Source organism: Pagrus major, chromosome 9 (genome assembly GCF_040436345.1).
Source record: "Pagrus major chromosome 9, Pma_NU_1.0".
NCBI lineage: Eukaryota > Metazoa > Chordata > Actinopteri > Spariformes > Sparidae > Pagrus > Pagrus major.
Genome location: NC_133223.1, coordinates 13,440,913 through 13,466,275, shown reverse-complemented (window position 1 = coordinate 13,466,275; position 25,363 = coordinate 13,440,913). Strand labels below are relative to the sequence as shown.

The window sequence follows — 25,363 nt, the reverse complement described above, 5'->3', positions numbered from 1 at the left end:
TGGAAGAAATATAACATTTATCAAAGAGCATTACATGAACCTCTGACAAAAATGATCCAATCACACCATTGTTACAAGGCCGATCACATGCACCTGTATGTTAAGACAAATCTAAAAAAACAGCAGATGTGTGGTTTTGAGTGCAAGTAAGTAAATTAAGTCCCATTGGTTAGATACAAGCAAAGCTTTTTAAATCTCATAGTGTCTTTGTGTGTTTGGTGTGAAAAATATCCACGGTGGTCTCATGACACTGCCTGAGGTCATAGTCGCAAAATCCAATCGAGAATCGTCCCTGGAAGACAGAACGAACATTTCTAACAACCAGAACTCAACATGTTGACTCAACATGATGGTTATTAATTAGCAGAAGTGTTAAGTCTCACCTTTGTTCTCTTGAAGTAATCTAGTCCTCTTCCTATCTTGATGATCCAACCGTTGTCAAACCTAAAAACGCAATACATTTTTTATTACTGCCATGAAACAAAGCCACAGCCATAGAGAGTTGAGTGCTGATGTGAAATACAGTACACATGTATCTGCAGCTGTACCTGATCTCCCTGTCATGTATAGTGGAGGAGAACTGCAGGTCCAGAGTCACTCCCCGAGTGCCGAGACACTCTTTGATCTCGGCCAGAGCGCTTCTCTGTTGGCTGCTGTCAGTCTGCAGGACAGGACGAACGGCAGTGAGACAGCAGCACAAACTGAACAGAAGAGACTGCTATGGCTGCCATGCATGCATGACAGGTGACCTCATTACTTTAATAACCTACTTCATCTTGTGTCGTGAGGAGATGGATCTCTTTCACCTTGCAGGGCGCTTTTAGCAGCATCTCACAGAACCGCAGGAAGTTGTACAGCTGGAGTGGAGAGAAGGGGGAGGGGTTGTCAGACATGTTAGGGTGAATTTTAACACATATCAGATTGCATCATTTCAGAAAACACGATGGCATTTCAGATCACGGAAAGATTTTTTTTCCAAAATGTCATTGTGTTTCGCGAAATGTTGTGTTTTGACTCTTAGGGCCACCGTAGAGTTTGGTACAGTTTTAGGCTGAGAATAAAATTTAGTGTGAAGCTAAAAACATCAAAGCAACGGTACAGGATGCTTTGAGCAATGTAAAAATACAAGTTGAGAAAATTTAAGGTAATAAACTTAATATTTTAAGACAATGTTGATGTTTTTTGTGCATTGTGGAATGCAGCACAATCAGTTTTCAGAGTTCATGCCAGGTTCGCTTTAAACCTCCCGAACCTCTTCTATATTATAAAATCTTGTTGTTAATCTTATATTAATTAAAACAACTGATTTCCATTAACACAATACAATTAGGTATTATTCATAATGCCACAGAAGTTTGCAATGAATAAGGCCAACTTGGATTTCAGTATTTGGTTCATTCTTATTCAACTGACCGATAATGAATCAGTCACAATTCTGATAATCAATTATCAATTAAACTATTTATCCATTTCAAATACCAAATACTTGCTGGTTCCAGCATTTCATGCGGATTGGCTGCATTGCTGAAACATATGACTGTTAACTGGATAGTTCGGGCAGATGAGGTAAACAGTTTGAAGACATTGCTGTTCTTGCCTGATTAAACCTAAATTATTTTAAGAATAATTAATCACCTTATCTGCAAAAATGATGATGGTCTTATAATCTGTTTTGACACCGGGACCTTATAAAGACATCAAGATATGTTTATAAAGCATGACCTACCTTAAGGCCTCGTGTCATGTCAGCTAATATTGTGCTTTAGTTGTGAATATTCCCATAACCCAAACAAAGTTACAATGAATCATATTACCAATTGCCACACAGTAAAGCAGGTGCCTTTGGGGACTGCTTTGTCCAGTGATAGGAAGCAGCACTTGAACAAAACAAAAGAAGCTCCATCCAGCTCAAAACAAAGAGGAAAAACCCACACAATAAAACGTTAATGAAAACAAAGCTCTTACTTGGTGGATGTGCCTTATGTATGGATCCTCTACCCAGACCTCTGTGAGTAAACTGCTGATGTATGGCTTGAACAGAGCCTGGTAGCTGTACCCAATACCATCCTCTGCTATTTTGACCTGCTCATGGTATTTCCCATCTGATAGCAGAGGGAACACAGAAAGAGACAAGGAATACAAGTGAGAAGTGGCAAAGACAGCAACTTACAACAATAAATAGCCCCATTTACCACCAACACAGACACACACGTTCCCTCGACGCATTTCACCCAAAAAACAATCAGCATTTCTCCCCTGGATTACTACACTGCCCCAGGTTTTCTGTATGTCCCTATTTTTTGTTGTTGTTAAAAACTTGTTAAATGATGACTGAAATAGTAAAGGTATTCTAACTAGAGTTTGCCCTTAGGGCCTCATGATTGGGTAAAAATGCAGAAAAAACTGTCAGGCCTTTATCAATTTAATACATTAGTGTGCAGTGTGAGTCACCTGGTTTGTGGATATATGATTGCTTTTTTTAATATATGCACCAGTAAAGCACATTACCAGCAGGTTTATTGAGGGCCTTGGGGCAGATTCTACATTATTACATATTTTGATGAAATGCTTGCAGACAGAGGGGCCCTTTATCAAAATATAAATGGTTAACATATTCCAAGATAAATGCAGCTACAGATTCAGGTTTCAGTGGTTGTGTTGATTACCTTCTTTCATCTGGTTCACATGAGCCTTGATTTGCTCTGCTCTGTCCATGTAGCCCTTTATCTTGTCCCTGTAGTGCCCTCTTTTTGTGTCATCTTTCACAGCTGCTGACAGGAGAAAGGAAACATAATAAGCCATGGTTCAGTTCTTCACCATGCTGCCCCTACTGTGTATATGTGTGAAGGAGGGAGTCGGGTTACCTTTCAACACGTCCATAAGCAGCTGAATGCCCTCCTGGTAGCAGACCAGAGACTCCTGGAAGCGGCCACCGTGGTCCAGCTCCACTGCCCGCTTCAGGACGGAGATGGCGGACGCCTCCATCCCTGACACATGGTTTTCTGACATTGTTCTGTCTGTCCGTCGTCTTTTTTAAGAGATTTTAAAAAACTACAAGGACATTCATGCTCATCTACGGTCAGGAAAGTCATTAAAAGCAGTGGTACTACTTTCTCAACTTGGTAGCTACAGAAGTGCGCCACAAAAATAACTCCGGGAGAAACTTAACGCTGGTATTATGGTCCACGGTTGTCTGTGTGGATGCAGTTTAAACAAAAGCACGCAGCTGAAGCGCCCCCGCGTTATTACATTTAAACAAGATATTCTGTTTTTATTTTTTCAAATCGCCAGTTACGTTCGAAAAATAACTGTAGGAACCTCTTTGAAGGAACGTTTGTCACATCGGCGCAGTTTCAATGTAACACTATGACGCTTCCGGTGGATACATCCATGGAGGAGACCGAACTGTCATGAGACAAACGTGACAGTCCGTTTGCCGTCGTTTTTTATCTCTTGAATCAGTGTTTTACGTGTAAATTTGCCGGTTATGGTCTGAATAGAGATAGAGTTGTATGTATTTTTCATAGCGGATAGTAACGTTTGTCCCACGCCTTTGTTTCGCGGTCAGCTCGGCTGTAACCTTGGCGTGCATCAGTGTTGTTTTCTGTAACTGACGAGGAGCTGGTGGCTCAACTGAGATCAAACAAAACATGTCGGGTGTTTGTCGCAGTTTGAGCTCTGTCTCAGGAAAGGTAAGACCATGAGCTTGCGAGCATGAACTGTCCAACACCGACAGAAGCAAGAAATGTTATCTGTATTTTTAAATCAGGACCTACAGTGTTCGTCATATGAAGGCATTATTTTGTATTTGAAAGTGAGAATTTTGCTGCATTTTTTGTCTTGAAATATAGTAGTTAAACGGTTTATCTTACAAAAATACCAGGTGATATCAAATATTTGTTTTGTTCAATGCTTTATCCAACTCCACCTGCCAAACCTCTGCTATGCTGAAAGTTAAAATCCAACTGGAAATAAATGTCTTACACAAGAATTAATGATAATTGTGCCATTGCCTCAAGTCCTTCAGTGGTTACTGGAGTGTAAGACTGGTTAATACAGATCAATCCTGTCTCTTTTGTGTTGTCAACAAAGTAAAGTGTATTTTTATATAATTGGATAACTTCTAATGCTCCAAACTAAAGCTGCCTGGCTTATTAACTCAAAACATTGCCTACAATTGCAGAATAAACCCAGAGACATAATGTATAAACCCCACAGTATAAACATAATGGCAAAATCTTATGGTTAATAGCCTGACACAACAGGACACTGTATTGATGCTGCATACTTATTTCATAACACGTTATAAAATGATGAAAGAGCATTGTTAGTTTACAAAGTACTGAAGCTCAAAAATATAGATCTACTATGAGATTTTCAACCCGAGGCTGCACAGATATTAACATTATTACAAATGTGTAGGTATGTGTTCAGTGACTTTTTCTGTACTGGTACTGTTCTTAATTTCAAAAGCTATTTTGTGTGCTGAGAACAAAAAATTCTTTCTGTATTGCTTTTGAAAGACTTTTTTTATACTAGTATTGTATCTAATTTTAAAATTCTGGTCTCATGAAAACAATTATGCCTTTTATTCTATTCTTCATTAACACACTTTTACACTTTTATCTTTGTCTGGTCACTGTTTGTGTATGTTTAGATCCTGACAGAAGCTCGACTTTTGTCACCTTGCCCGTGGTTTGTGTCTGCACGCAGCAAATTTACTAAAACAAGAGTCCCACCAGAGGTAAGAATCAAGGCAAAAGCCCCGGGATTCACTATATGTCAGTTACTTGCAAATAATTTGATAAATCAAATTTGTTGCCCTGTGTTGTAGAGGGGCCTTGTGTCTTGATCTGCTTTTAATACCTTTTAGAAAATGTAGTTTATAGTGTGCTCACATGGTTCATATTGGTAAATTAGATAGGGAATTCCAGCATGCTACACAGAGGACAGGAGGTGTGCAGGGGGGATCACTAGGGGCAACAGATGAATCCAGCTATGATATTGATGATGCTTGTTTGTTCTGTACTTTTAAATAATATAAGCACTGCTTCAGCTCATCAACTGCTCCTTTGTAAGTGTTCAAAGGCTCTGACTTTTTCTTCACAGTTTCTTGCTGAGAGATCACAGCATCATGAGAAGTATGGAGGTGATCCAGACCAACCTCATAAACTGCACATTGTGACACGGGTCAAAAGTGTGATGAGAAGACCGCACTGGGAGAAAGAGATGGTGAAACACCTGGGGCTTCAGAAGGTAAGGCTTTTGTTCAGTTCAAAGCACACAACACATTAGGTCGTCTCGTCTTTAATGGTTTAAAATGAACTGAAGATAATTTTAAAAAAAGAAGAAGAAAAATCAAGGAAATCGTTTGGAGAACACAAGACTTCATGGAAAAATATGGTACCGAGTTGTATATTTGAGGACTACCTATGTGTTCATAGGTCATGTTCAGTGGGTTTTATGACAACAAAGGCTCATTAAGATTGATGAGCAATATCAAGAGATGAAAACTAAAATTGTTAGCTGTGATACCATCTGTCCACTTCAGAGGCACAAAGACGGTTTATTATTGTATTTTCTAGAGGCATAATTCAATTTTACTTGTAATGCTCAGTCATGAATGTTTTTTGTACTGACTCTGTTCTCTTTGTGTTTAGGCACACGTACCTGTGATTCACAAAAATACACCTTCAGTCAACAGCCAGCTGAAATTTGTCAAGCACCTTGTAAGGTAAGATGAATGTACAAAAAGCGGGTCTGACTTAAATGATGTTCGTCAAGTCTCTGCAAATCATTAGAGCATGCAGCAAAAGAAAATCTGACGACACAACAGACATTTACAACTTGGGTTAAAAAAGAAAATGTATCTTTTTGAGAGCATTGTTCAAATGTCTATCAAAGAGGCTTGTCTGGTCATTAAACGGACATTTATAGAGATTGTTTGTATGATTTTCTGGTTCATTCAGGATCCAGCCGCTGAAGACTCCCTACGGACTCCCTGCTGAACAGGACATGGCTGACAGCTTCATTAACAGCAAAGGAGAGCTGATTGTTCGTCGCCTCCTCCAACCTGCAGAACCCAAAGCTATCGAATCTTAGCTCTGCTTTAAATCATGTCAGTCTTTCATAAATATCATGAAAAATCCTGTGCTCAATAGCATTCTGGACATATTCCACTACACTGAGTCTGTGCTCAAGGTTTGAGCTGGTTCTGGGTTTACTCAGTTATCCGGTTGGTAACAAGTTTATTTTTGTCTAGTCATTATTAAAAACAATTTAAATGCCAACTTATCAGTCAGTGTCACACATGGAGCTGTTACAGTTGTAACAATTGTAATATGTTCTCTCTAACAGTTTAGCAACATGTGATGGTTTGGACTCTTTATTAAACATGACTTTAAAAAGCCAAACATAAATTAAAGACCTTTTGAAATGAGTATCGTTTTCACTTGTCTTCTTGTAGAGACACACTCTCTTTCACCCTCCCTGTTCAGTCAGACTACCAATGGCAGTTGTTGGCCAGTTAAAAGGCCCTACACACAGAGGGTCCATTCACGCAGGTATTTTTTTACTTCCAATGAGACCTCTTCAAAGTACTGTAGCTGTGTCCTAATTCCATACTACATATAAATTATACACATCCATCAGTCAGCTCTATCTGCTTCCATTGAGAAAGGCTCTGGCCAGCCCACAGGTTTACACCTAGAGCTGTCTTGCTATGACACTTCCCCAATGCATACTGTAAGTGAACATGAAATCAAACGATTTTTGTTTAATACTAAAAGTTTGTTTTTCAAATTCAAATGAGGGGGCATTATTAGACTTCAGCAGAGCTTGATGAATGAACTGATCATTAGAATCAGGTATTGGGGCAGGGGAACATATTAAGCATGCAGGGCAGTGGTAGTACAGGAACAGGACTGAAAAACACTGCCAACCAATCATCACTCATGATTTAACTTATCCAACCCAAGGAGCGAAGGCAACAAGAATAACCCCATCAGAGGGAGAGTAGGGTGGCTCATTTCTTCTCCATCCTAGGAAAAGAGAATTGTTTTCTGTACGCTGTCAACGTGGAACAGTTTAACACTTTATTAAGATACGTTGAGTTTGGTTACCTCTCAATTTTCTGGGCACGCGACTTTTCAAAGCAGGAAAAACGCAGGTGGAATTTCTTACATTTTTGATGGCTGCATTCCATTTAGCGCTTGTACCAGGGCTCTGGTATTGTGCATGCTCACTGACTGACTCGGCTTATTGGGACACTTAATGGAATGGAGGGATTGTTAATGTTATTGGTCACACTGTGCTCTTCCTGCTTTGACAAGTCAAAATGTCTGCAGTGAAAAGGGTGGATTCCTAGCAGAGCCCCAGCCATCTTTAATCTGGGCAGAGCTCTAATCAACCACAAATGAGTCAAGACAACTGTATGTGTATGTGAGGCCTTTAACAAGTCATTTATGTCAATTAATTTTTGAGTTAATGTGATACAAGCCTGATCCAACACTGAAGAGGCACTCCAACAATTTTACACATTTTCAAAGGGAAAAGGGTCCAACAAAGAAACATTGTGTTGCATTATGGGAATTGTAGGATCCAGTGTTTTCACCCAACTTTATAGAACAGCAATACAAAATCACAGCAAAACACATATTTTTTCTTCTTTTTATTAACTCTGCATTAGTCAAGTCAAACTCTTGCTACAAGGAAATGTCATGTAAAAATGTATTCTGGTGCAAAATCATGGTCTTGGCACTCATGCATCATGTTTTCTGTTCTCACAACAGACTCACAGGGTCACAAGGAAATGCATGAAATAAACGGAACTACCTAAATGAACACAAGTGTAATTCAAGGCAACGTTCTGAGGGTTTAACTAACACGGAGACATAATCAACAAGATTATAATAAAGAGCTAGTTGATACATGACTGGTGGCTCATAAAACACGGCAGATTATCCATTAAATAAGGCTGAGACTAAGTTTTTGGATTTTTGATATGGAACATTAAAATATGGAAATTTGTTATGAAAGGGTAAGTCACTGAGAGAGGAGGAGAACAAAAATAAAAGCGGGCTGTCTGATAGACTCTTATTAAACGAGGTAGCCCTGAGAGAGAAAACCAGATGACTGTCTGTTTTTCAGTCATCTTCAGAATCAGAATCTGAGTCGTATCCTCGCCCTCTGATGGTTTTCTTCTCCACCTTTGTGAACTTTGTGCTCGTTCTCTGCGTCACTGTAGGAGGCTCCATCAGGTTACCACTAGAAGAGGGGGAAACATGAAGAAATGATGTTAAAATCAGGTTTAATTTACGTAATGTTTTAATCAGCACATTTATGTGATTCTGTAGCTATGTTCATTAAGTTTCACCTGTAGTTAATAACATCTGCACAGCCGAGTCTCCATTCGAGCATCTCTGTGGGAAACTCGTCTGTGTTTCCCAGGTCAGCGAATCCCACCACGTAGTCCTTTGTTTTTCCATCTAATAGCAGAGCCAGCGTAGGGATAACCTTGATCCGCAGCCTCTCTGTCAGAAATGGAGCCTTTTCCACGTTCAGTTTGATGAACTTGGTCTCAACGTGCTTCTTTGCCAAGATGGCCAAGTGTTTGTCGAGGATCTTACATCTATATGAAGAGGACAGAACGACAAGTTGAGCAGCCTGACAACAACATACTGTAGCAAGTCAAATTAAAAAAATGTAAAAAACAAACAAAGAAATTAAACTGTAGAAGAGATCTAACTTTAAAATAAAAACACCAAAAAAAAGAAAAAAACTTGAGATCATGTGAACAACACTTCAGTAAAATAATGAACTAAAAGCTGAGTGGTAGTGAGGTACTGGGCTGACACCCTGAATATGCTTACTGGTTATTTTTTTGTTTGATTTATCATTTCATATTGAAAATGTAACACAACAAATTACCAATACAAATTGCCAGAATTCAATTTGCTTGTTTGCTTGTTAGAGTTAAAAACCAAAAGATTTTACTTAAAATGATCAAATACAGAAATGAATAAACTTGAAACTTAAAAGCGAGTACTGCAGGTCAAGTAGATTAAATAGAAAATGGACAATAACATACAAAAGAATATTATAACAATATGGAAAATAGGACCATTATCTAAATGAAAGAGCTGTACAGTTTTGTGCAGGAATGCGAAAAAGTTCACAGTTCTAAGTTGAAATTCAACTTGATAAATCACTGAAACTATGAACTGGTTATCAGTACTGTTGCAGGTTAATGTTCTTTGACTGACTTATCAATCAACTAATCTCTTTAGCAGTAAATGTTTCAATCGGACACCTGTTGCTCTGTCACTCAGGGTCTTTATAGACCTAAATAAATCCGCGCTGTGGACTTACCTGAAGGTGGAATTTCTGTAGAAGTGGCAGACAACATTCTTGCTATCCTTGACCTCGCTGAAAAAGTCTTTCTCGCTTGGGATTTCTCTGTACTCTCCGTGGCCTTTAGACAACCACTCCTTTAAAAAAAGAAACAGAGAAATCTGATGAGTAGCCGAAAATGAATCTCAATGAGAACATGCAGTAAGAACAATCGGTATCTCTTTTTTCTAACATTTTAACTAAACTTTTAATGGTAAGAGTGGCCTCCATAACACCCCTGTCTTGGCTGTTATTCTTATCATTTATTTCTGAAACGATAAACACTGAATTTCAGAAGGTAACTGTGAATAAGCAGCTGAAAACCACCATCCACCACCAAGTATATCGCACTGTGAAGGAACACTTTTGTAAAACAAAACAATAAAACAAATAAAGCATTGACCTGCAATCTTTTCTGACTTTATAATTTCTTCCTAAAAAGTCCACAATATTCCAGAAATCCAATGACTATTCAGGTAAGCTAAGTATATTCTATATACTGTTTTTATATCTTTATGCCTTTATAGATGTGTTTACGATGTTCTGTAGAGAAGCCTCCATGCCAAAGAGTTTCACACTAGTGAGCTTGTACAACTGGACTGACAAAAAACATCTTGACTCTTGAATTAATAGAATTTAAATTCAGTCTGTCACATAATGTGATAAATGAGGTACTTGTTGTACGTGTATTTTCTAAATGACCCAGATATTTTCCTCTGCTTTAGGAGACTTGTGCAGTAAAATGGCACAATTTTCAAATCATTGTAGGACGGACAAGAAGAAAACACCCCACATACCTGCTTCTGTTTCTGGGCTTTTTTGAGTGCCTCCAATCGTCTCTCCTTCAGTCTTTCCAAATCATCTTCATCCATTTCGCTCAGTTTGCTCAGCTGTGCATCCACCTTCTCCTCCACCAGCTTAGCTGACTGCTCCAAAACCTTCGTTAAGATATCTATTGATTGGTTGGCCATGGTTGCCAGCTCCGTGTGAGACTTTCTTTGAATCTGAGGAGGTAAGGAACAGATCATGTAAGTTGAGACGTGACATCAGATAAGACACCAGTTGACTTAGGAACTGCCACAATGATAAACCAATAACCAATGTAAAGTGCACAGTTAGCCGGTGTAGCCAGCTGAAATTAATGCAGTTTAATGCAGCAGCCCAGCATCAAATCATTATGGCCATAAAGTCAAGCCTTTGTTGAAGCTTTGCTGGAGGTGACTCAACATTATGGCCATCTTGGATGCCGTAGTTTGAGATGTTGTTGAATGTATTGTGTTACACTGAGGAATATCTCCAAGTTACCTCTGGCCTCATTAATTACAAATGGGGACGACAAAATATTAACACCAGTCAGACATTTTCAACAAAAACTGACCATTAATATCATCACGAAGGTCGGGTTTATTGCACGGCTGTCATTTTATTTTATATTAGATTTAGCTAGGTGTACCTTAAAAAGGGGTTTCACAATATAAGTGAAATCTTTAAGAAATGCATGGTTGCCAATTGCCTTAAAACGAGCAACACGGCAACTTACTCACACCAGTTGTGTGAGTGACCAAGTGTGTAAGTAAGGTTACTGACAAGTTACTGAGGAAAAACATGACACCGAGAGCTGTCAGACTGGGCAGGTCTTTAAGGCTGAGACAAAGCCACGGTAACTGGGCACGCCTTTATTTTCACTGGTCGGTAGCTAGCGTTAGCCCAGCTGCGTCAGCCCAGCTGCGTCGACATACTTTGTTGCGGTTATTTATTTCTTCCGACATTTCTTTTCGCATCTTGTGCAGCAAACTCATACACAACAATGAATCAAGAACTAAATGTGGCACTAACTTCTGCCTGTTATCAACTAGAGATCTAAATAGACAATACTGGAGCTTATGCTAGCATGCTAAGCTAGCTAAAATTAGCCCTCCGAGTTTCATAACCGGTTAGAGTACAAATAAGTACAAATAATCGATCAGATAGTGACAAACGTCGATGTTGTGTGGTGTTAAAATGAAAGCATGCTAATTAATAACCACACTGATATGAAAAGATAAGGTTACCTGGTGGTTTCTGCAGGTGCTCGCCGACACTTCAGTTCGTGCGCGAAATGCAAACGGCTGTACCGGATGTTACGCCAGAGAAGGCCCGCTGACGTCGAACATTTTTGTATCTTCTCGTTTTGTCAATAAAGAAAAAAAACCAGCAATAAAATAAATAAAAAAGAGAAATTAGTTAATTCAACGTGATATGGTTACAATATCCCTTTTTTAAACATAATTTCAAACGCAATTATGATACATACCGACACAAAACATCCTTATTATGATTACTTTTGATAATTTATTATTACTATTTAATAATAGTAAATAATAAAAAAAATTAATACAAACTTGGCTTAATATTGCAAATATAAAAACAATAACATGTACAAACTTGTTAAGAAAATCACTGTAGCGGTGTATATAGGGGTTATTGATCCCACAGTTTAATGGCACAAACATACTATATTTGAGTGTGTTTGCACATTTGTGGATTTAATGCATGCAAGCACACTGCAAACATAATTAAAAAAGGCAACAACATAAAAAAACACTTTATGTTGATATCAAAGTTTTGAGTATCAAAGTACTGAATACTACTTTCCCTCCCAACCAACGTTTACTTGATTGGACACCCTTCTTCTTTTCAGTCTGTAGCTTTAAAAAGTGACAAAGACAAATAAGTTAATACAGAGTTTACAGTTTATTACCAAGATTTAGAAAACTTACAAACAAGTTCACAGCTTCAGGTCTTCAGGCACAAGCCAGTTAAGAGAAGTCAAGACTGGCCAATTTTAACTTCTGGCAAGATATGACAGGTGGAGAGAGAAGCAAACATCTTCAAAGTGAGTGGAGACTTGCACATTCTGAATTACATTCATTTCAACAAGTTTAAAAAAGGACAGATTGATTTGGTTTGCATATAGAGAAACTGTTTTAAACAAACTTTTCAACCACACACACAATGTCCTGCATGGTGACATCACAAGCTAGCCAGCCAGTCGCGTCTGCAAAGTACTTCAAATAACCAATCATAAAGGTTAACTTCACAGAAATACAATGATGTAGCCACGAGCCGTACAAATGTCTCCAACGTAAATACACAAATACGTATGATGGGTTTCCAAGTAAAAAAATCAGGCAATCTCTATAAACAGATATCTGAATATGAATGCAGGTATATGTGTCTAGGATATTTTGTTATCTAAAGCGTCCTGGCTTCTGTTTGTGGTCCAATTATTATTGACCAATCATGTTTGGGTGAGCTTTAGTTGCATGCAGGTAAACAGTTTGTGTGGTGAGCAAAAGAGGTGGAACTCAATGGCCAAAATGCAATCTCAGAGCCCATCGGCTATCTTCTAAATTCGATTTCGCTTTTTATCAGCTGCAATCAGTCATGCAGATATCTGTTTATAGTCATCTCAACAAGAAATTCGTACACTGCATGACAGAGGAAGTCTTGGCTCAGTTTATCTGTTATCCAGATATCCGCTGGCTACACCTGAAGCCACACAACACTGGCTGTTGCCCTCAGAGGCCAAATCATCATCAGATGATAGCCGATGGGTTCTGACTGCTTTATTTCAATATTCAGATATGTAAAACTAGCTGGAAACACAGTAGAAAACCAAGATTTACTCCAGATACAAAGACTGTATGACATGTTACATTATATTGAAGGACATCTTACTTGTTAGTGAAAAATAGATATGCATAGGCTACTTATTGATCACCATAACCCCCTCCAACATCGGTCCAACGAGTGCTACTGAGAATCAACAGTTAACCTCATATGAAGTGCTTTGGCCAGCTTCTGATTTCCACGTTCGAACACTTACAAACAATTAAAAGAGTGAGAAAATTTACAATTTAAAGACAGTTACTAAGAATTCACTACGTGTAAACAATACAAGAGGTAAACCCTCCGCGTTCATCTTTTCTTTTAAAACTTTGAACAAGTGTCTTTAAAAACATTATTTACACACTTTAATAACAGGGTTTGGCACTTTTTTGCGAGAGACAAGAAAAAAGATACTACCGTATGCAGCAGAGTATATTTTGTTTTGCTTTTTTTGTGACATAGCAGTTCTAGAAATTTCACAGGTCAGTACAAGTGGAATGGAGCACCAAAGAGACAATGATGAATCATACGTATTTATTCCTAGCAAGTCTGATGTCTGTGTTAGTGCTACAACACTAACTGATTCTAAAATCAGTTTGAACATGACTGTGTTCACCACTGCCATTATTTAAATCCTAGACTGATTTAACTGCATACATGAAAAAAATAAACTTTAAAATGTGCCTGTGTAACATTATTCAAACCTTAGGAACACGTACGGGACTTCAACTGCTTTATCAGACGGTAAACGCTCACCAGGAGGGAAATTTTAAATCTTAAAAGGCTGGGCTTTAACTGGACGTATAAGAAAAAGCTAAGCACTGCCTGCAAAAATCTTTATATAAAATTTCACGTACATTTGAAAACGAGTCTTAGAATTATTTAGAAAAGAACTCCGTATGAAAAAAGGATGAATTTCCAAAAAGCTGCTACGATTATCACCCATCTGGGTTTCGGTAAGTAGATTCTAAACATTTCCTGCATTTAAGTTAGTGTTACTTGACCTTTAAAGAGCGAGTACAGAAAATAATGTACCGTGAGAGGTGTGAGAAGTCATTAATTTGTGTCTCAGGAGATCGCTGAGAACATTCTGGCAGATGCTGCAGTGTTGTCACAGTTGAGAAGGAGGAGAAACATCATTTAGCTGTCACAATTTTGTGAAAGTAGCAAAACAAAAAGCGGTGGTGACGCACAGGGTAAACAGTACCCCTCCTTCTTCATGTTATCTTCAGGGTGCTACCATACGTCTGCTGCACAACCACCTGCACGTTGTCTAGGATGAAGTCAAATGCCATACTCCAAACAGACTCCACCGACTGCTGCATGAGTCTGCACAAAAGAGTTAAACAAGCAACGTGAGGAATAAATGACAACAATAAAGAAAGCAAGGGAGGTAGAGGAATGAACTGTGGATTACCTGCGCAGCACTTACCTTTTCATATATTTTATAATCAAATCCAACTTCTCCAGATCTTTATCGTCAATCAGTTCAGTGCAGTATTTCACCACCTGCAGGATATCCTCCTCCATGGGGTCTAACAAAAAGGTAAAAGTGATAAAAATGCATTTTTGCAGCCTTACAAACAACATAGGTAACTGCACGAGCTGGCGCTGTGAAAGAGCACGTTCTTTCTCTGTATACCTGTCATGGTGGTGACCCACTCCCGTAGGAGTGTTTTAATGTCTGTCAGGTCGTAGGCGCCGGCCAACGCTGGAGCCGGGCGAAGAATGGATTTGGACTCTGGGATGTCCGGTTTTGAGGTCGATGTGGAGGGTCCATATTCAGTCTGGGAAAAGAAAAACAGCCGTGAGTTGGAAGATGAATTAACTGCCACCACACAAAAAAGACCATCAGCTTCATGTGTGAAACTGTTAACATGCTCACCTTTACTACATTCACTGATTCCCTGTATTTTATAGGAGGTGGTAGGGTTTTGGCTGGGCTGTTTGTCGTCTGACGCCTCTTCACAGGGGAAGGACCTTTTTTAACAGGGCTCACTGCATTTTTTCTCTTGTAGCGCCGCTTCACCCGACCGATGCCAATTCCGACTCCTGACTGTTTTAGCTGCAACAGAGGATTCTTATGCTCCACTGCTGAGAAACCAAGAGGAAAACCATGAGATTAAGAGAATATGCATGCCAATAATAAGGGTTTTTTCACATTCCTAGAGAGGTTTTTTAAGAAATCCCTTCACAATTAAAGAATCATTTCGTATAAAGTTATTCATCGAATGTAGATGCATAATGTGATCTTTTTTCCAAACAACTATGACAGTGTTAGAGCCAAAGATTTTTGTTATGGTTGTTATACAAATGTTATTTTATGGTTCTGTTTGCTTGCTGCTAGACCGCTCTGTTGAAAGTACAGTATTCTGAAAAAAGTTGTCAATGGAAGAAAAAAGCAGGACGCATTCCTGTACAACTATATAAATCATAATTGGGGACTTACACATTTTCGCCTGGGGCTGGACATTCGTTACGCGGTTATAGGCAGACTTCAGTTCCTCCTGGAGCTCTTTGGGGAGGGCAGCAAACACGTCCGGATCAACCTGCAGTCAGACAGCCGAGAGATTAAGTGTAGCTGAACTTCCAATCCCGATGAAATCAGCTTTGTTTAATAAAGGTTTGCCCTTCTAGCAGTTAAATTACAGTGTGGACATTTGACAAAACCATAGATTGATTGTCCACAAAGAATATGGTTCCAGGAGGATGTTGAGCAACTCCTATAGACTTTCTCCTGCTATCGTTAAGTGTTAAAACACATCTATCCTACTCTCCAACCAGTTCACAGAAGATGATAACAAAAATAATTTAAAAATGTAATAACAAAAAGGTCATTTGATTTTTCTTTTTCTTTGTGTTGTCAAATTAAATGTATCAAAATCTCAAATGGTTGTGTCTCTACCTGTGAGAAGTTTGGTAGCTCCAGTACAATCCCTGGACTGTCGGGTTGGTTTGGGATCTGCAGAACCAACGTGCCAACAGGTGGTGTGTACAATGCAGGAGCAGAGGTAGGAGGACAAAGTGGGGAGGTTGGACGAGACTTCAGAGTGGGAGGCTGTGGAAGAGGAGCGGCGGGCAGTGGACTGGGTGACCGATGGTTGTTTGGTTTCCCATTTTGGTTCATCCACGACTGCTCCACTTGTTCTCTCAGATTTGCAGGCAAGGCCTCCAATACAGACCGATCCACCTTAGATATAAAGAATAAAAAAAAAAAACTTGTTGAAAACATCTTATCTTTCAGTTGTTGTTTAATCGCTCAGACATTTCCTTCAGCTCCTCACCTGTGAGGGGGAGGGAACCTCAATACTCAAGTTAAGACGTGCTCGAGAGTGTCTGGGAGTTTGTCTGCAGGCCTGCTGGTCTCTGCTTGTCCCTGGCACTGGCTCAGGAGAGGACATAGGATGTGGAGAGGGGCCAGATGATGGAGAGATCATTGAGGAAGTCTTCTCCTGATGCGTGTTGTTGACAGCAGCATCTGTAACACGGTTCTCAAACTCAATCCATTTCACAGATGACATTAAAGATTAGAAACTGAACACACAAAGGCTTCACACAAACCTTTGTTGCTTGATCTCGCACTTAATCCCTGCTCCACCAGCATCTCCTTGATGGAGCGTGTCCGGACACCTGTGGCGTCCTTGTGGCTAGAATGGTTTCCTTCGAGGAGCTGAACCTGAATGCCGACGCCTCTCAGGTCCTGAACCTGCAACTTCATGGCATGGAACAGCTTGATGACGGCGGTGGCAATCAGCTGACCCTTGTCAGTGGATTCAGCAAGCATCACAGTCCTGGCAGAGAAGGGACAGAAAAGAATTAGGCTGTGACAATGACATGAATAAGCCATGGAATGACTACATTATCAATCACTCATAACGTACAGGAAAGACAGTCTCTCTGTTACCTGGCTAGGTTATCACATATCCCATGACCGCCATATTTAGCCGGCTCCAGTGGAGCTCCAATCTTGCGAACCATCACCTTCAGGGTAACTCTGCGACCCCGCAGTCCTGCCTCCTGTAAACGTTTCTGCACCTCCATGGACAAGTTAGACAGGAAACACTCTGCCTCATCAACCTGGTCACAGAGGAAGGGGGACATGAATATTAGACAGATAGGTGGGAAATGCAGGGATGAGACAGAAGAAATAGCTCAAGTGAAAGGAAGTAGGTCTAACCCTTGTGAAGCGGATGTTGTAGTTCATCTCAGCTGAGACAGACTTTCTTTCCTTCTCGTAGCGGACGGGCCTATCATCGAGCCCCCTGCAGAAGCGGAACAGGGTCTGTCCGGTCCGGGGTCCAAATTTCTTTTGCAGCTGAGACAGATTGACCTGTTGGAGGTCCCCACATGACCTCACACCCATAGCAGCTAGTTTCCTGCCCATAACAGGCCCAACACCTAGAAGAAGTAAACAACAACTGATCAAATAGCCACCACGAGGACACTTAAAGACTGCAGACTGAATGCTATGACCAGCAGGTGGTGCTGTATCTACCTGGCAGGCTGGTCACTGGCAGGTCCCTGATGAAATCATCTACTTCTTCAGACTTCAAGAAGTACTGCCCGTCCGGTTTGGCCTTACGGGTCGCCAGCCGAGCCAACAGGATGTTGGAGCCTGAACAGATGACATAGTCAGTTTGAGTCTGTAAAACAGAAACAACGTCTTGATCTATTTTACAGTATAAGACTCACCCATGCCTACTGAAGCACAGCATCCCGTCTTCTCCTTGATGTCTGCTCTGATTGCTTTGGCCAGATCTGCTGGGCTGACACCCAACTCGACTATCAGAGCAGAACCATCTATCAACACTTCATCACAGCTCAGAGCCTCGATGTCATGGGTGTAACTGCAAAGAACAAACAATAAAAGAAAGAAAGTGTGATTTAGGTCATTTTGCATGCAAGGAAAGTGAATAACTGACCAGGGAGTTCTTACCTTGCAAGAGTCTCATACATGGTGAGAGCCACCTCTTTATAGGCCTCAAAATCATAAGGGACAGACTGCAGCGCTGGACACAGCTGTTTTGCTTTGCCAAAAAACATCCCGTTTCTCACACCTGCCTGTCTGTAAGAAAGAACCGATTTATTAACATTGTGGTTAGTCCAAAATACTGATTAGAACCTGAATTATACTCAATTTTTGGGGCCGATATGTATCGATATTTTGTATTCAAACACTTGTGACAAAGCAATGGAGGCAGTTTAACAATAATCCAAAATGAGCAGTGCACTGAAAAAGTTAACTCTTTTTTAAATGTCTTAACCCAGTGTCTTTTGCATTATGTTCTGTCAAAAAAAAAAAAAGGTTTCATATTGGTGCTTATCGGACAACATAGACTGTATGTTGACACCGATATACCTGTGATAGGCCAATTTTGACTGACAGAATCAGCCAACCAATATATTGGTCAGGCTTTAATACTTATATTTGTGATGTTTAGAGAACTTGAAAGTGTATCCTTGGGTCCACCAGAAGGAATAACAGAAAATGATACCTCCTGAAAATACAGGCTGTAGCAGCAAAAAAAGCAGTCACCTGTAAATGGTTACAGACTGACCCATGTTCAGTTGATAACAGACTTAAATCATCAAGAGATCAAGCAATTCAAGAGATGGAAAGACTGAAAAATGACTTACTCATTTGCAAGATGGAAAAAATGTATAATTAATTGTTAAAATACAGAACGTGGTTGGTAGCTTTCCCCTCCTCATCCTCACTGTTTAAAGACTTGCATACAAGTTATGAATGCTCTTTCTGGGCTAAAAGGATCTAATAAAATCAAAGTGTTAAAAAGAAAGTGCGTCCTTACCTCGCCTCATAACTGCAAGATGCAATCTCTGCCATTGAGAGAGCAGCAGCATCCTGGTCCACTCCGTTGGTATGGGAGTCAGGACTCTCTTGTGAAGGAGTTCTGTATAGATCATCTTCTGCCCTCTCTGAGAGGCAGGACAAGAATGTTACAATAAAGTAAGGTAGCGAGCTCCAAGACAAACAGGTTGGGTATAAGAATCTCACCAGGTTGAGGTTGAGCATATTTCCTCTGATAGTACTGCTGCTCTAGCTGAGGGTTGGCCCCAGCTCTCCGAGGCACTCTGCCCTCTCCACGGTTACTGGTCACAGCTACAGGCTTCCCTGCAAGAAGAGCATCGACTCAACCAGGAGAACTGAATGGATCAATGAGACTATTATTGGGATCACTACATATGAACACCGTTCACTGACAAAAAGGGGCCTTACCTTTTAGGTCTGGTCGATGTCGGATACCCACAGACACAAAGAAGCAGTCCATGTCCACATGAAGAATACATGATTTAACGCTTGCTGACGTACCTGAACACACAAACACAAAACAGATCATCAGACAAATGTTTTTCAAATCACAAAAAGACATGAACACTTCATCTAAAGATGCCACATGCATTCCAAGACATCCAGGTTGCGGTTTAATATCTTTTTTGCTTAGGAAGGTTCCTCGCTGAGACCTGAACTATCAAAGTGGCAGCCATGATAAGACCTGGTTGAATATTTTAAATTCTAAGGAAAGGCGCTTACAGGCTTCCTTTCTTATCTCCTTTAGCATAAGACACATTGGACCATCCTTTACAAAAATGACAGGCGATAATTCCATCCCAGAATTTTTTGTGGCAGCAACATTTAAATTGAATACAGCAGACCAGGACAATAACATCCACCGTTGTATAATTATGTAGCTCTATGTCAGGTTCTCTTAGCATCACAGTTGTCTTTTCCTGAGTCCTTTTGAATTCTCCTTCAGATCTTTCTTTGACCTCACAACATTTTCCATGGAGGTCAAGGAAAAGTGTTTAGGAAAGGACATAAGGCTTACTTTTTCAGTTTAACTGAGAGAAGCTACACATCCCACACAAGTGAGTACTGGGGCTATGACACATTTAGTTTTTTGAAAGATCTTTTTCAGCATTTTTTCATTTCAAGGTAGTTTACACCAAGTAGCAACAGGACACACAGAATGAGAGAGACACTCAACTAACATCTGTCAGAATTTGAACCACCATGACACCCAAATACATCCTTCTTGCAGCCTGGGTGTTAGTGGTAAAAGCAACAAGGCAACCTTTCCTTTCCTACCTTGCCTGCCTGCAGAGTGCTGGGCCACAGATTTCCTCAGTCGCTCTTTTCCAGAGAAGGAGTTTGACCCTGCTGCTTTCCGTTTGCTATGTAGTTCATTGACATACTCAGAAAAGCCGGATCTCCACGTGGAGATCTGGTGTAACCGTGAGTGAGAGTAGAACTCGGAGATCAAACCGCCTGTCTGTGCCAGCAGCTGAGCTGAAGACTTAGATGATGATGACTTCTCAGTGGGAGGGTCAGGTTTGGTTGTTACATCGCTCGTGTTGAGTGAGGATGTGTCAAATGAAAAGGCATTGCGGTGACTTCCGTTCAGCCGAATTGGAGCATGTGAAAGAGGTCGAGAGGCAGGTGAAAGGGCAGTCTTTTCAGGATCTGAATTAACTTGGCAGGATGGCTGGAGCTGTTTTAGGTGGTTTTCGGTGGCTTTTATTGCCTCCTGGTAGGTAGGAGGTGGAGGTCTCTGCCCACTGGCTCCTTGTGAGCTGGAATGCTCCCGAAAGACGGGAGACTGGTCGGATTGCTTTGGAGGACTGTGGGGAAACTCGTACGGGTCATGTTTGGTGTGAGGATTCTGAGGTTTGTCTTCTGAACTCTTGACTCTGCTTTTAGGCAGCTCCTTGTCAACAGAGGATTCATCTGTAACAGGGGACAGGTCCTCTGGCTTTAAGGCACCATTAACAAGGTGAGCATGTCCGTTGGTCAGGGGTGCTTCATTCACCACCTGTGGGAGAGGATCTTTGCCACACTCTTGCATTTCATTCATTTTTGAATGGCTCATCACGTCCAATGAGGTCTGCATTAATCCGTTTCTGTAAAATAAAGAAGTTTTTTTTAAAATCAGAATTAATGTAACCACATGTTCTCATTGTGTGTGAAGAACTTTCTAATTTAAATGAAGGGATAAAAGTTGGATACTCACATTTTTAATTCAGCTTCCTTGCAGCCGCTCTGGGCACTGCTGCAAGAAGAGCTGATCTGAGGTTGTGGTTGGCCGGCTCTCTGGTGCTGGAGACTGGGATGAGGTGTTTGAAGAGTAGACTGTGGAGGTTTGTGCAGGTGTTTTGTGGGGTAGGGGAAGGTGTGTAAAGGGTCTCTGTGCCTGGGATCTGAGTAACTTGGTTGAGGGTTAATGGAGCGAGCTGCAGAGTTGTGCTGGATGGACTGAGGTTGGATGTTGCCTTGGTGAAGTCGACTGTGACCGGGGGGAGGGACGGAGTTATTCTGACAGGTGGATGATGAAGACTGCTCATGGTTGAGGACAGAGTGCTGAAGGCTGCGCGGTGGCAGATGAAGCTTATGATGGACGCTTGGCTGGCTGGGTCCTGCGATCTCTGAGGTCTGACGCAAAGTCATGCCGGGGAAGAGTGGGCCTTTGTGTTTAGCATATAGCTGGTACTGCAGGTAAGGCAGGAGACGCCCAGCCTTGACACTGTTTTTAAACAAATGACAAAGTTAACACAGGAACTTCTTTTAGCTTATATTTTTACCATATTAAATTAGCAAAACATGCTCAGCACCTGTCAGTGATCCACTCTGGCCTGATGACCTTCTCCCCTTTGAGCTCCTGAATTTTGCTGTTGGGTAAGTTATTGGCGATGATGTGGGTGGTCTTGGAGCGAGAGTAGTAGGTGTGGAACTGGCCGCCGTGCAGCATCATCAGCCTGCGTAGCTCATCTGCGTTCGGCTCTGCTCACAAACAGGCAAAAAAATGAAACAGTAAACCAAACTGACAATAAAATGATGACTTCAGTTTGAGTTGTTTTACTACATCTTACAGTAACATTGCGCAGATAGGCTGACTCAATTAGTCGTTGAATCGACATTTTCTGGTTGGAGCTTTTTAAATGTAAAGATTTGCTGCTTTTCTTTGTCATTTATGATGGTAAATGAAGAGTCTTTGGTTATTGGACTGCTGGTTAGACAAAAGAAGCCATTTGAAGATATTACTGTGGTCTCTGAGTAATTGCCTAGAGCATTTTTTTGACATGTTAAAGACTAAATGATTATTGATTAATCATGAAAAAAATTGACAGATTAACTGATAAATAACAAATAATCATTAGTTGCAGCCATAATAAAATAACAAAATAAAATGTCCGCTCCATAACGAACTGAGCAGGAGGCCACCTGAGTGTTACCTGATCTCATTGGTAAAGTGCATCAAGTTATCTACACAAGACAAAAGTCTTATCCAAGATCTGCACAAAAGATCAATACCAGCAACTATACTTGAGTAAAAAGAAAAGACCCAATAATCACATGAACCATGACCTGAAAGATGGGTTTTTTTCCCTGGTATTATCCAAATAATGCCATGATCTGTATGTCCATGACAATTAACATGGATATATTGTTAAATGTATTACAAACGGGTTAGAGTATTATAACATCTTTCTGTACAGCTACAGTTTTACAGAATATTTTGAAAATGAAGTTATAATTTTGGGTGACAGAAAAAGAAATACAGGGAATCGTCTGCGACATTCTTTGAGCAGATTTGCATTACTGTTCAGTTCTTCACCCTGGACCAACACGAGTGTGAGAGAGGAGACACAAACTTATTAAGTGTGCTATGTGATATCATGCGCTACAGCATCGTGTTACCTGTGTATCCATTGACGTAGATGGACACTCCACTGAAAATGCTGGAGCATGAACCATCCTTCTGTTTCTCTCTGGGGGCATCGAGTTTAAACTGCTCATCCAGCTTAGACACTTTGGCAGCCATGTAGCCGCCCTGCAAACAAGGAGGAGAGCAATGACAGGACAAGGTGTTAGAAAATCATTCACAACAGAATCTCAGCGCTGAACAGAAACATTTGTTTATATTAAATCATATTCTTGAAACATATGCATATTCTACAAGTATTTTTGACATTTACATAAAATCCCCCTAAAAATGATGCTTGGCCATGATGCATCGATAAACATTACATATATTCAGACTCATTCAGACAAGATTATAACAATGCATTATCTCAATTTCTATATATACACTCCAGCAACAATCAACATTTTTTCAATGTACAAATACTTTTAACTTAATTATTGGCTTTGTTTTTTAACCTGCTTAATTTGCACTGATTGCAAACCTTAACTACCATGTGCATTCTCCTTTGCAGACTGCACATACCCATTCAATCTGTACATTAATGCTTATGAACTTACACAGATATTAAATATGGTCTGCTTGGTGTTGAATTACTATCTTGCCTGTATGCTGATACTAATTTTATTTTGGTTTGTAATGGGCTACAAGCAGCTCTTACAGTTGTGTTAAAAGTCAGAATAGCCTTTACTTAATCAACTCAGTATTTACAACTTCCCATTAAGTTACCTATATATCCAACTATAGGACATTTCACCCTGAAAGAGATATCAGCCTCAGAGATGTCTGCCTTCTCTCGAATATAATGGAACTAGATGGCACTCAACAGTACTGTCTCTTTCCAGAAATCATGACACAGTTACTCAAGATAACCTCGCTGTGAGCAATATTTTTGGGCACTCTGAGCACTGCAAGCCGAGTGTCATCTAGTTCCATTATATTTAAGAGAAGGCAGACATCTCTATGGCTGATATCTCCAAAACTCTGCAACTCACACCAAAATGATTTAGATGGATAAAAAGCAATACAGGTAAGGGGGGGAATATGTAGTTATGATTTGGGGTGAACTGTCCCTTTAAGGTCAGACTCCCTCAGTCATCAAGTTCACGGTCCTTTTCACTATGGGCATGTCCTCACACTGGTATGATTCCTGCCAAACATCGCTGCTGATGATGATGAGATGACAGATACTCACCCTCTCAGCCCAACCATTGTCACCACCGGCATTGGCTTTCTTCTTCATCCACCCATCTCGACTCATACTGAGCTACCTGTAAGCACAAGCAGAGCTATTCAGCAATACTGAGTCATGCAGGTCCAAGCTGGGCTCAGACACCAGACTGCAGACAGTTTAGTGTTTAATTACTAAATTAGGTTATGTATTTATTTTTAATTATTCAGAGGAGATAATGCAGACAAATGGTTTTCCATACATCCTGAAATGATCAGATAAAGATGTGCCAATCATTTAATTACTATATTATTTATAATATCATATTATAACATTTTGAACTTCCCTGGGTGAAGTTTTGTTGGTAGTTTCTCATGTGCAAGCCAGAGGACACAGACAAACCGTGACACTTTTAACAAGTGACATTTACGGCTGTTGTGTATTTAATGTATTATTGAGGTGACATGTTAATTCAGCATAAATGTTATGAAATTGGATCTCCGCTCAAGGCGAGAGCTCTGTGTCCAAGGGCATGCCCGGGCAGCTCCTCTGCTGTTGACAGGTAGGTTACAACAGAGCCCCATGTGGCACTTTGACACATTCTTCATGTAAGCAGCTAACATTAGCATAGCGACTCCAAACGATGCTTAGCTAGTTAATCATGCAAGTCGCTGCGCCATGACACGACTGTAACACCGTGCCAGTTCAAGCAAGCGAGAGAAAAAGAAGAAGAAAAATACCAGCAGAAGTGTGTTGTCTGCACGCGTTAACAAAGCTGGCAAGATTAGCTACCAAACAATGGATAAGGTACGTGACTGTAACTTCAGCACGGTGTAAATCACGGGTGTAAACAAACAACAGTCCCGAGTGGTTGTTCGCTAACAGAAGTGAGTCGCTTTTACCTTTTATCCTGTCAGACTGGGTTGTTAGCCACAGACTTCTCTCTGCAGATAATGCCCAACACAAACGTTGTGTGTGCGCACTGAGTACGAGGTAAGACCAAAGCAAAGCGAGATGAAAATCCCCCAGACAGTTAGCTCGACTCCTCAGCCTTGACTTTGTTCTCCAGAGAGGTCCTTTTGATCAACTGAGGTCCCCTTATTTTGTTGTGCTGCCACGCCATGTCTGTTCAACATTTTCGCTCACCCTCCCAGTCCTTTTGCTCTCCATTTCTACCGCCTGATCCATTTGCTTTCCCTTTTTCTCTGTGAGAGTCAAGGGCGTCAGGCAGGCAGGTAGAAGTTCCGGAGAAATTTTTCAAAATAAAACATTACATTTGCTAGACAGGAGAAGCAGGATGGAAATGTTGGGTTATGGATCATAATAAGAATAACACAATAAAAATAAATAAATAAAGTGTTTCATATATATAGGTCTTGTCTCACAATCCAGGGTGCCCAAACTTTTTGCCCTGGAGGGCCAAGACTGACAC

The 25,363-nt window shown here is 40.5% G+C and overlaps 4 protein-coding genes across 6 annotated transcripts; 1 reads left to right on the top strand and 3 right to left on the bottom strand.

Moving 5' to 3' along the window:
* mitd1 (MIT, microtubule interacting and transport, domain containing 1) lies at nucleotides 1–3,185 on the bottom strand. 2 transcript variants are annotated; one of them, XM_073473687.1, is made up of 7 exons: nucleotides 2,865–3,185; nucleotides 2,667–2,771; nucleotides 1,966–2,102; nucleotides 771–857; nucleotides 549–661; nucleotides 384–444; nucleotides 1–292 (listed from the first exon to the last, which is right to left on the bottom strand). In XM_073473687.1, the coding sequence occupies exons 1-7, from the start codon at nucleotides 3,007–3,009 to the stop codon at nucleotides 197–199; spliced, it is 744 nt and encodes a 247-aa protein (XP_073329788.1). In that variant the 5' UTR covers nucleotides 3,010–3,185; the 3' UTR covers nucleotides 1–196. The 2 variants fall into 2 exon arrangements, with proteins under 2 accessions (XP_073329788.1, XP_073329789.1); XM_073473688.1 differs by having other exon boundaries at nucleotides 2,667–2,768; nucleotides 2,865–3,172.
* Nucleotides 3,186–3,373: 188 nt separating this feature from the next.
* Nucleotides 3,374–6,440, top strand: mrpl30 (mitochondrial ribosomal protein L30). Its single transcript, XM_073473700.1, has 5 exons — nucleotides 3,374–3,692; nucleotides 4,658–4,744; nucleotides 5,110–5,256; nucleotides 5,661–5,734; nucleotides 5,970–6,440. The coding sequence occupies exons 1-5, from the start codon at nucleotides 3,651–3,653 to the stop codon at nucleotides 6,100–6,102; spliced, it is 483 nt and encodes a 160-aa protein (XP_073329801.1). The 5' UTR covers nucleotides 3,374–3,650; the 3' UTR covers nucleotides 6,103–6,440.
* Nucleotides 6,441–7,654: 1,214 nt separating this feature from the next.
* Nucleotides 7,655–11,509, bottom strand: txndc9 (thioredoxin domain containing 9). The gene is made up of 5 exons (XM_073473471.1): nucleotides 11,442–11,509; nucleotides 10,188–10,394; nucleotides 9,370–9,488; nucleotides 8,375–8,629; nucleotides 7,655–8,265 (listed from the first exon to the last, which is right to left on the bottom strand). The coding sequence occupies exons 2-5, from the start codon at nucleotides 10,359–10,361 to the stop codon at nucleotides 8,145–8,147; spliced, it is 669 nt and encodes a 222-aa protein (XP_073329572.1). The 5' UTR covers nucleotides 10,362–10,394; nucleotides 11,442–11,509; the 3' UTR covers nucleotides 7,655–8,144.
* A 595-nt stretch (nucleotides 11,510–12,104) lies between these two features.
* On the bottom strand, nucleotides 12,105–25,095 carry rev1 (REV1 DNA directed polymerase). Of its 2 annotated transcripts, none has more exons than XM_073473676.1 (22): nucleotides 24,834–25,095; nucleotides 23,956–24,031; nucleotides 22,757–22,889; nucleotides 21,670–21,838; nucleotides 21,072–21,581; nucleotides 20,150–20,961; nucleotides 19,280–19,372; nucleotides 19,058–19,174; nucleotides 18,852–18,978; nucleotides 17,978–18,106; nucleotides 17,734–17,888; nucleotides 17,537–17,656; nucleotides 17,219–17,439; nucleotides 16,946–17,118; nucleotides 16,603–16,832; nucleotides 16,326–16,519; nucleotides 15,947–16,231; nucleotides 15,491–15,590; nucleotides 14,927–15,135; nucleotides 14,684–14,828; nucleotides 14,474–14,576; nucleotides 12,105–14,370 (listed from the first exon to the last, which is right to left on the bottom strand). In XM_073473676.1, the coding sequence occupies exons 2-22, from the start codon at nucleotides 24,019–24,021 to the stop codon at nucleotides 14,259–14,261; spliced, it is 4,203 nt and encodes a 1,400-aa protein (XP_073329777.1). In that variant the 5' UTR covers nucleotides 24,022–24,031; nucleotides 24,834–25,095; the 3' UTR covers nucleotides 12,105–14,258. The 2 variants fall into 2 exon arrangements, with proteins under 2 accessions (XP_073329777.1, XP_073329778.1); XM_073473677.1 differs by having other exon boundaries at nucleotides 14,927–15,132.
* Between the last annotated feature and the right edge of the window lie 268 nt (nucleotides 25,096–25,363).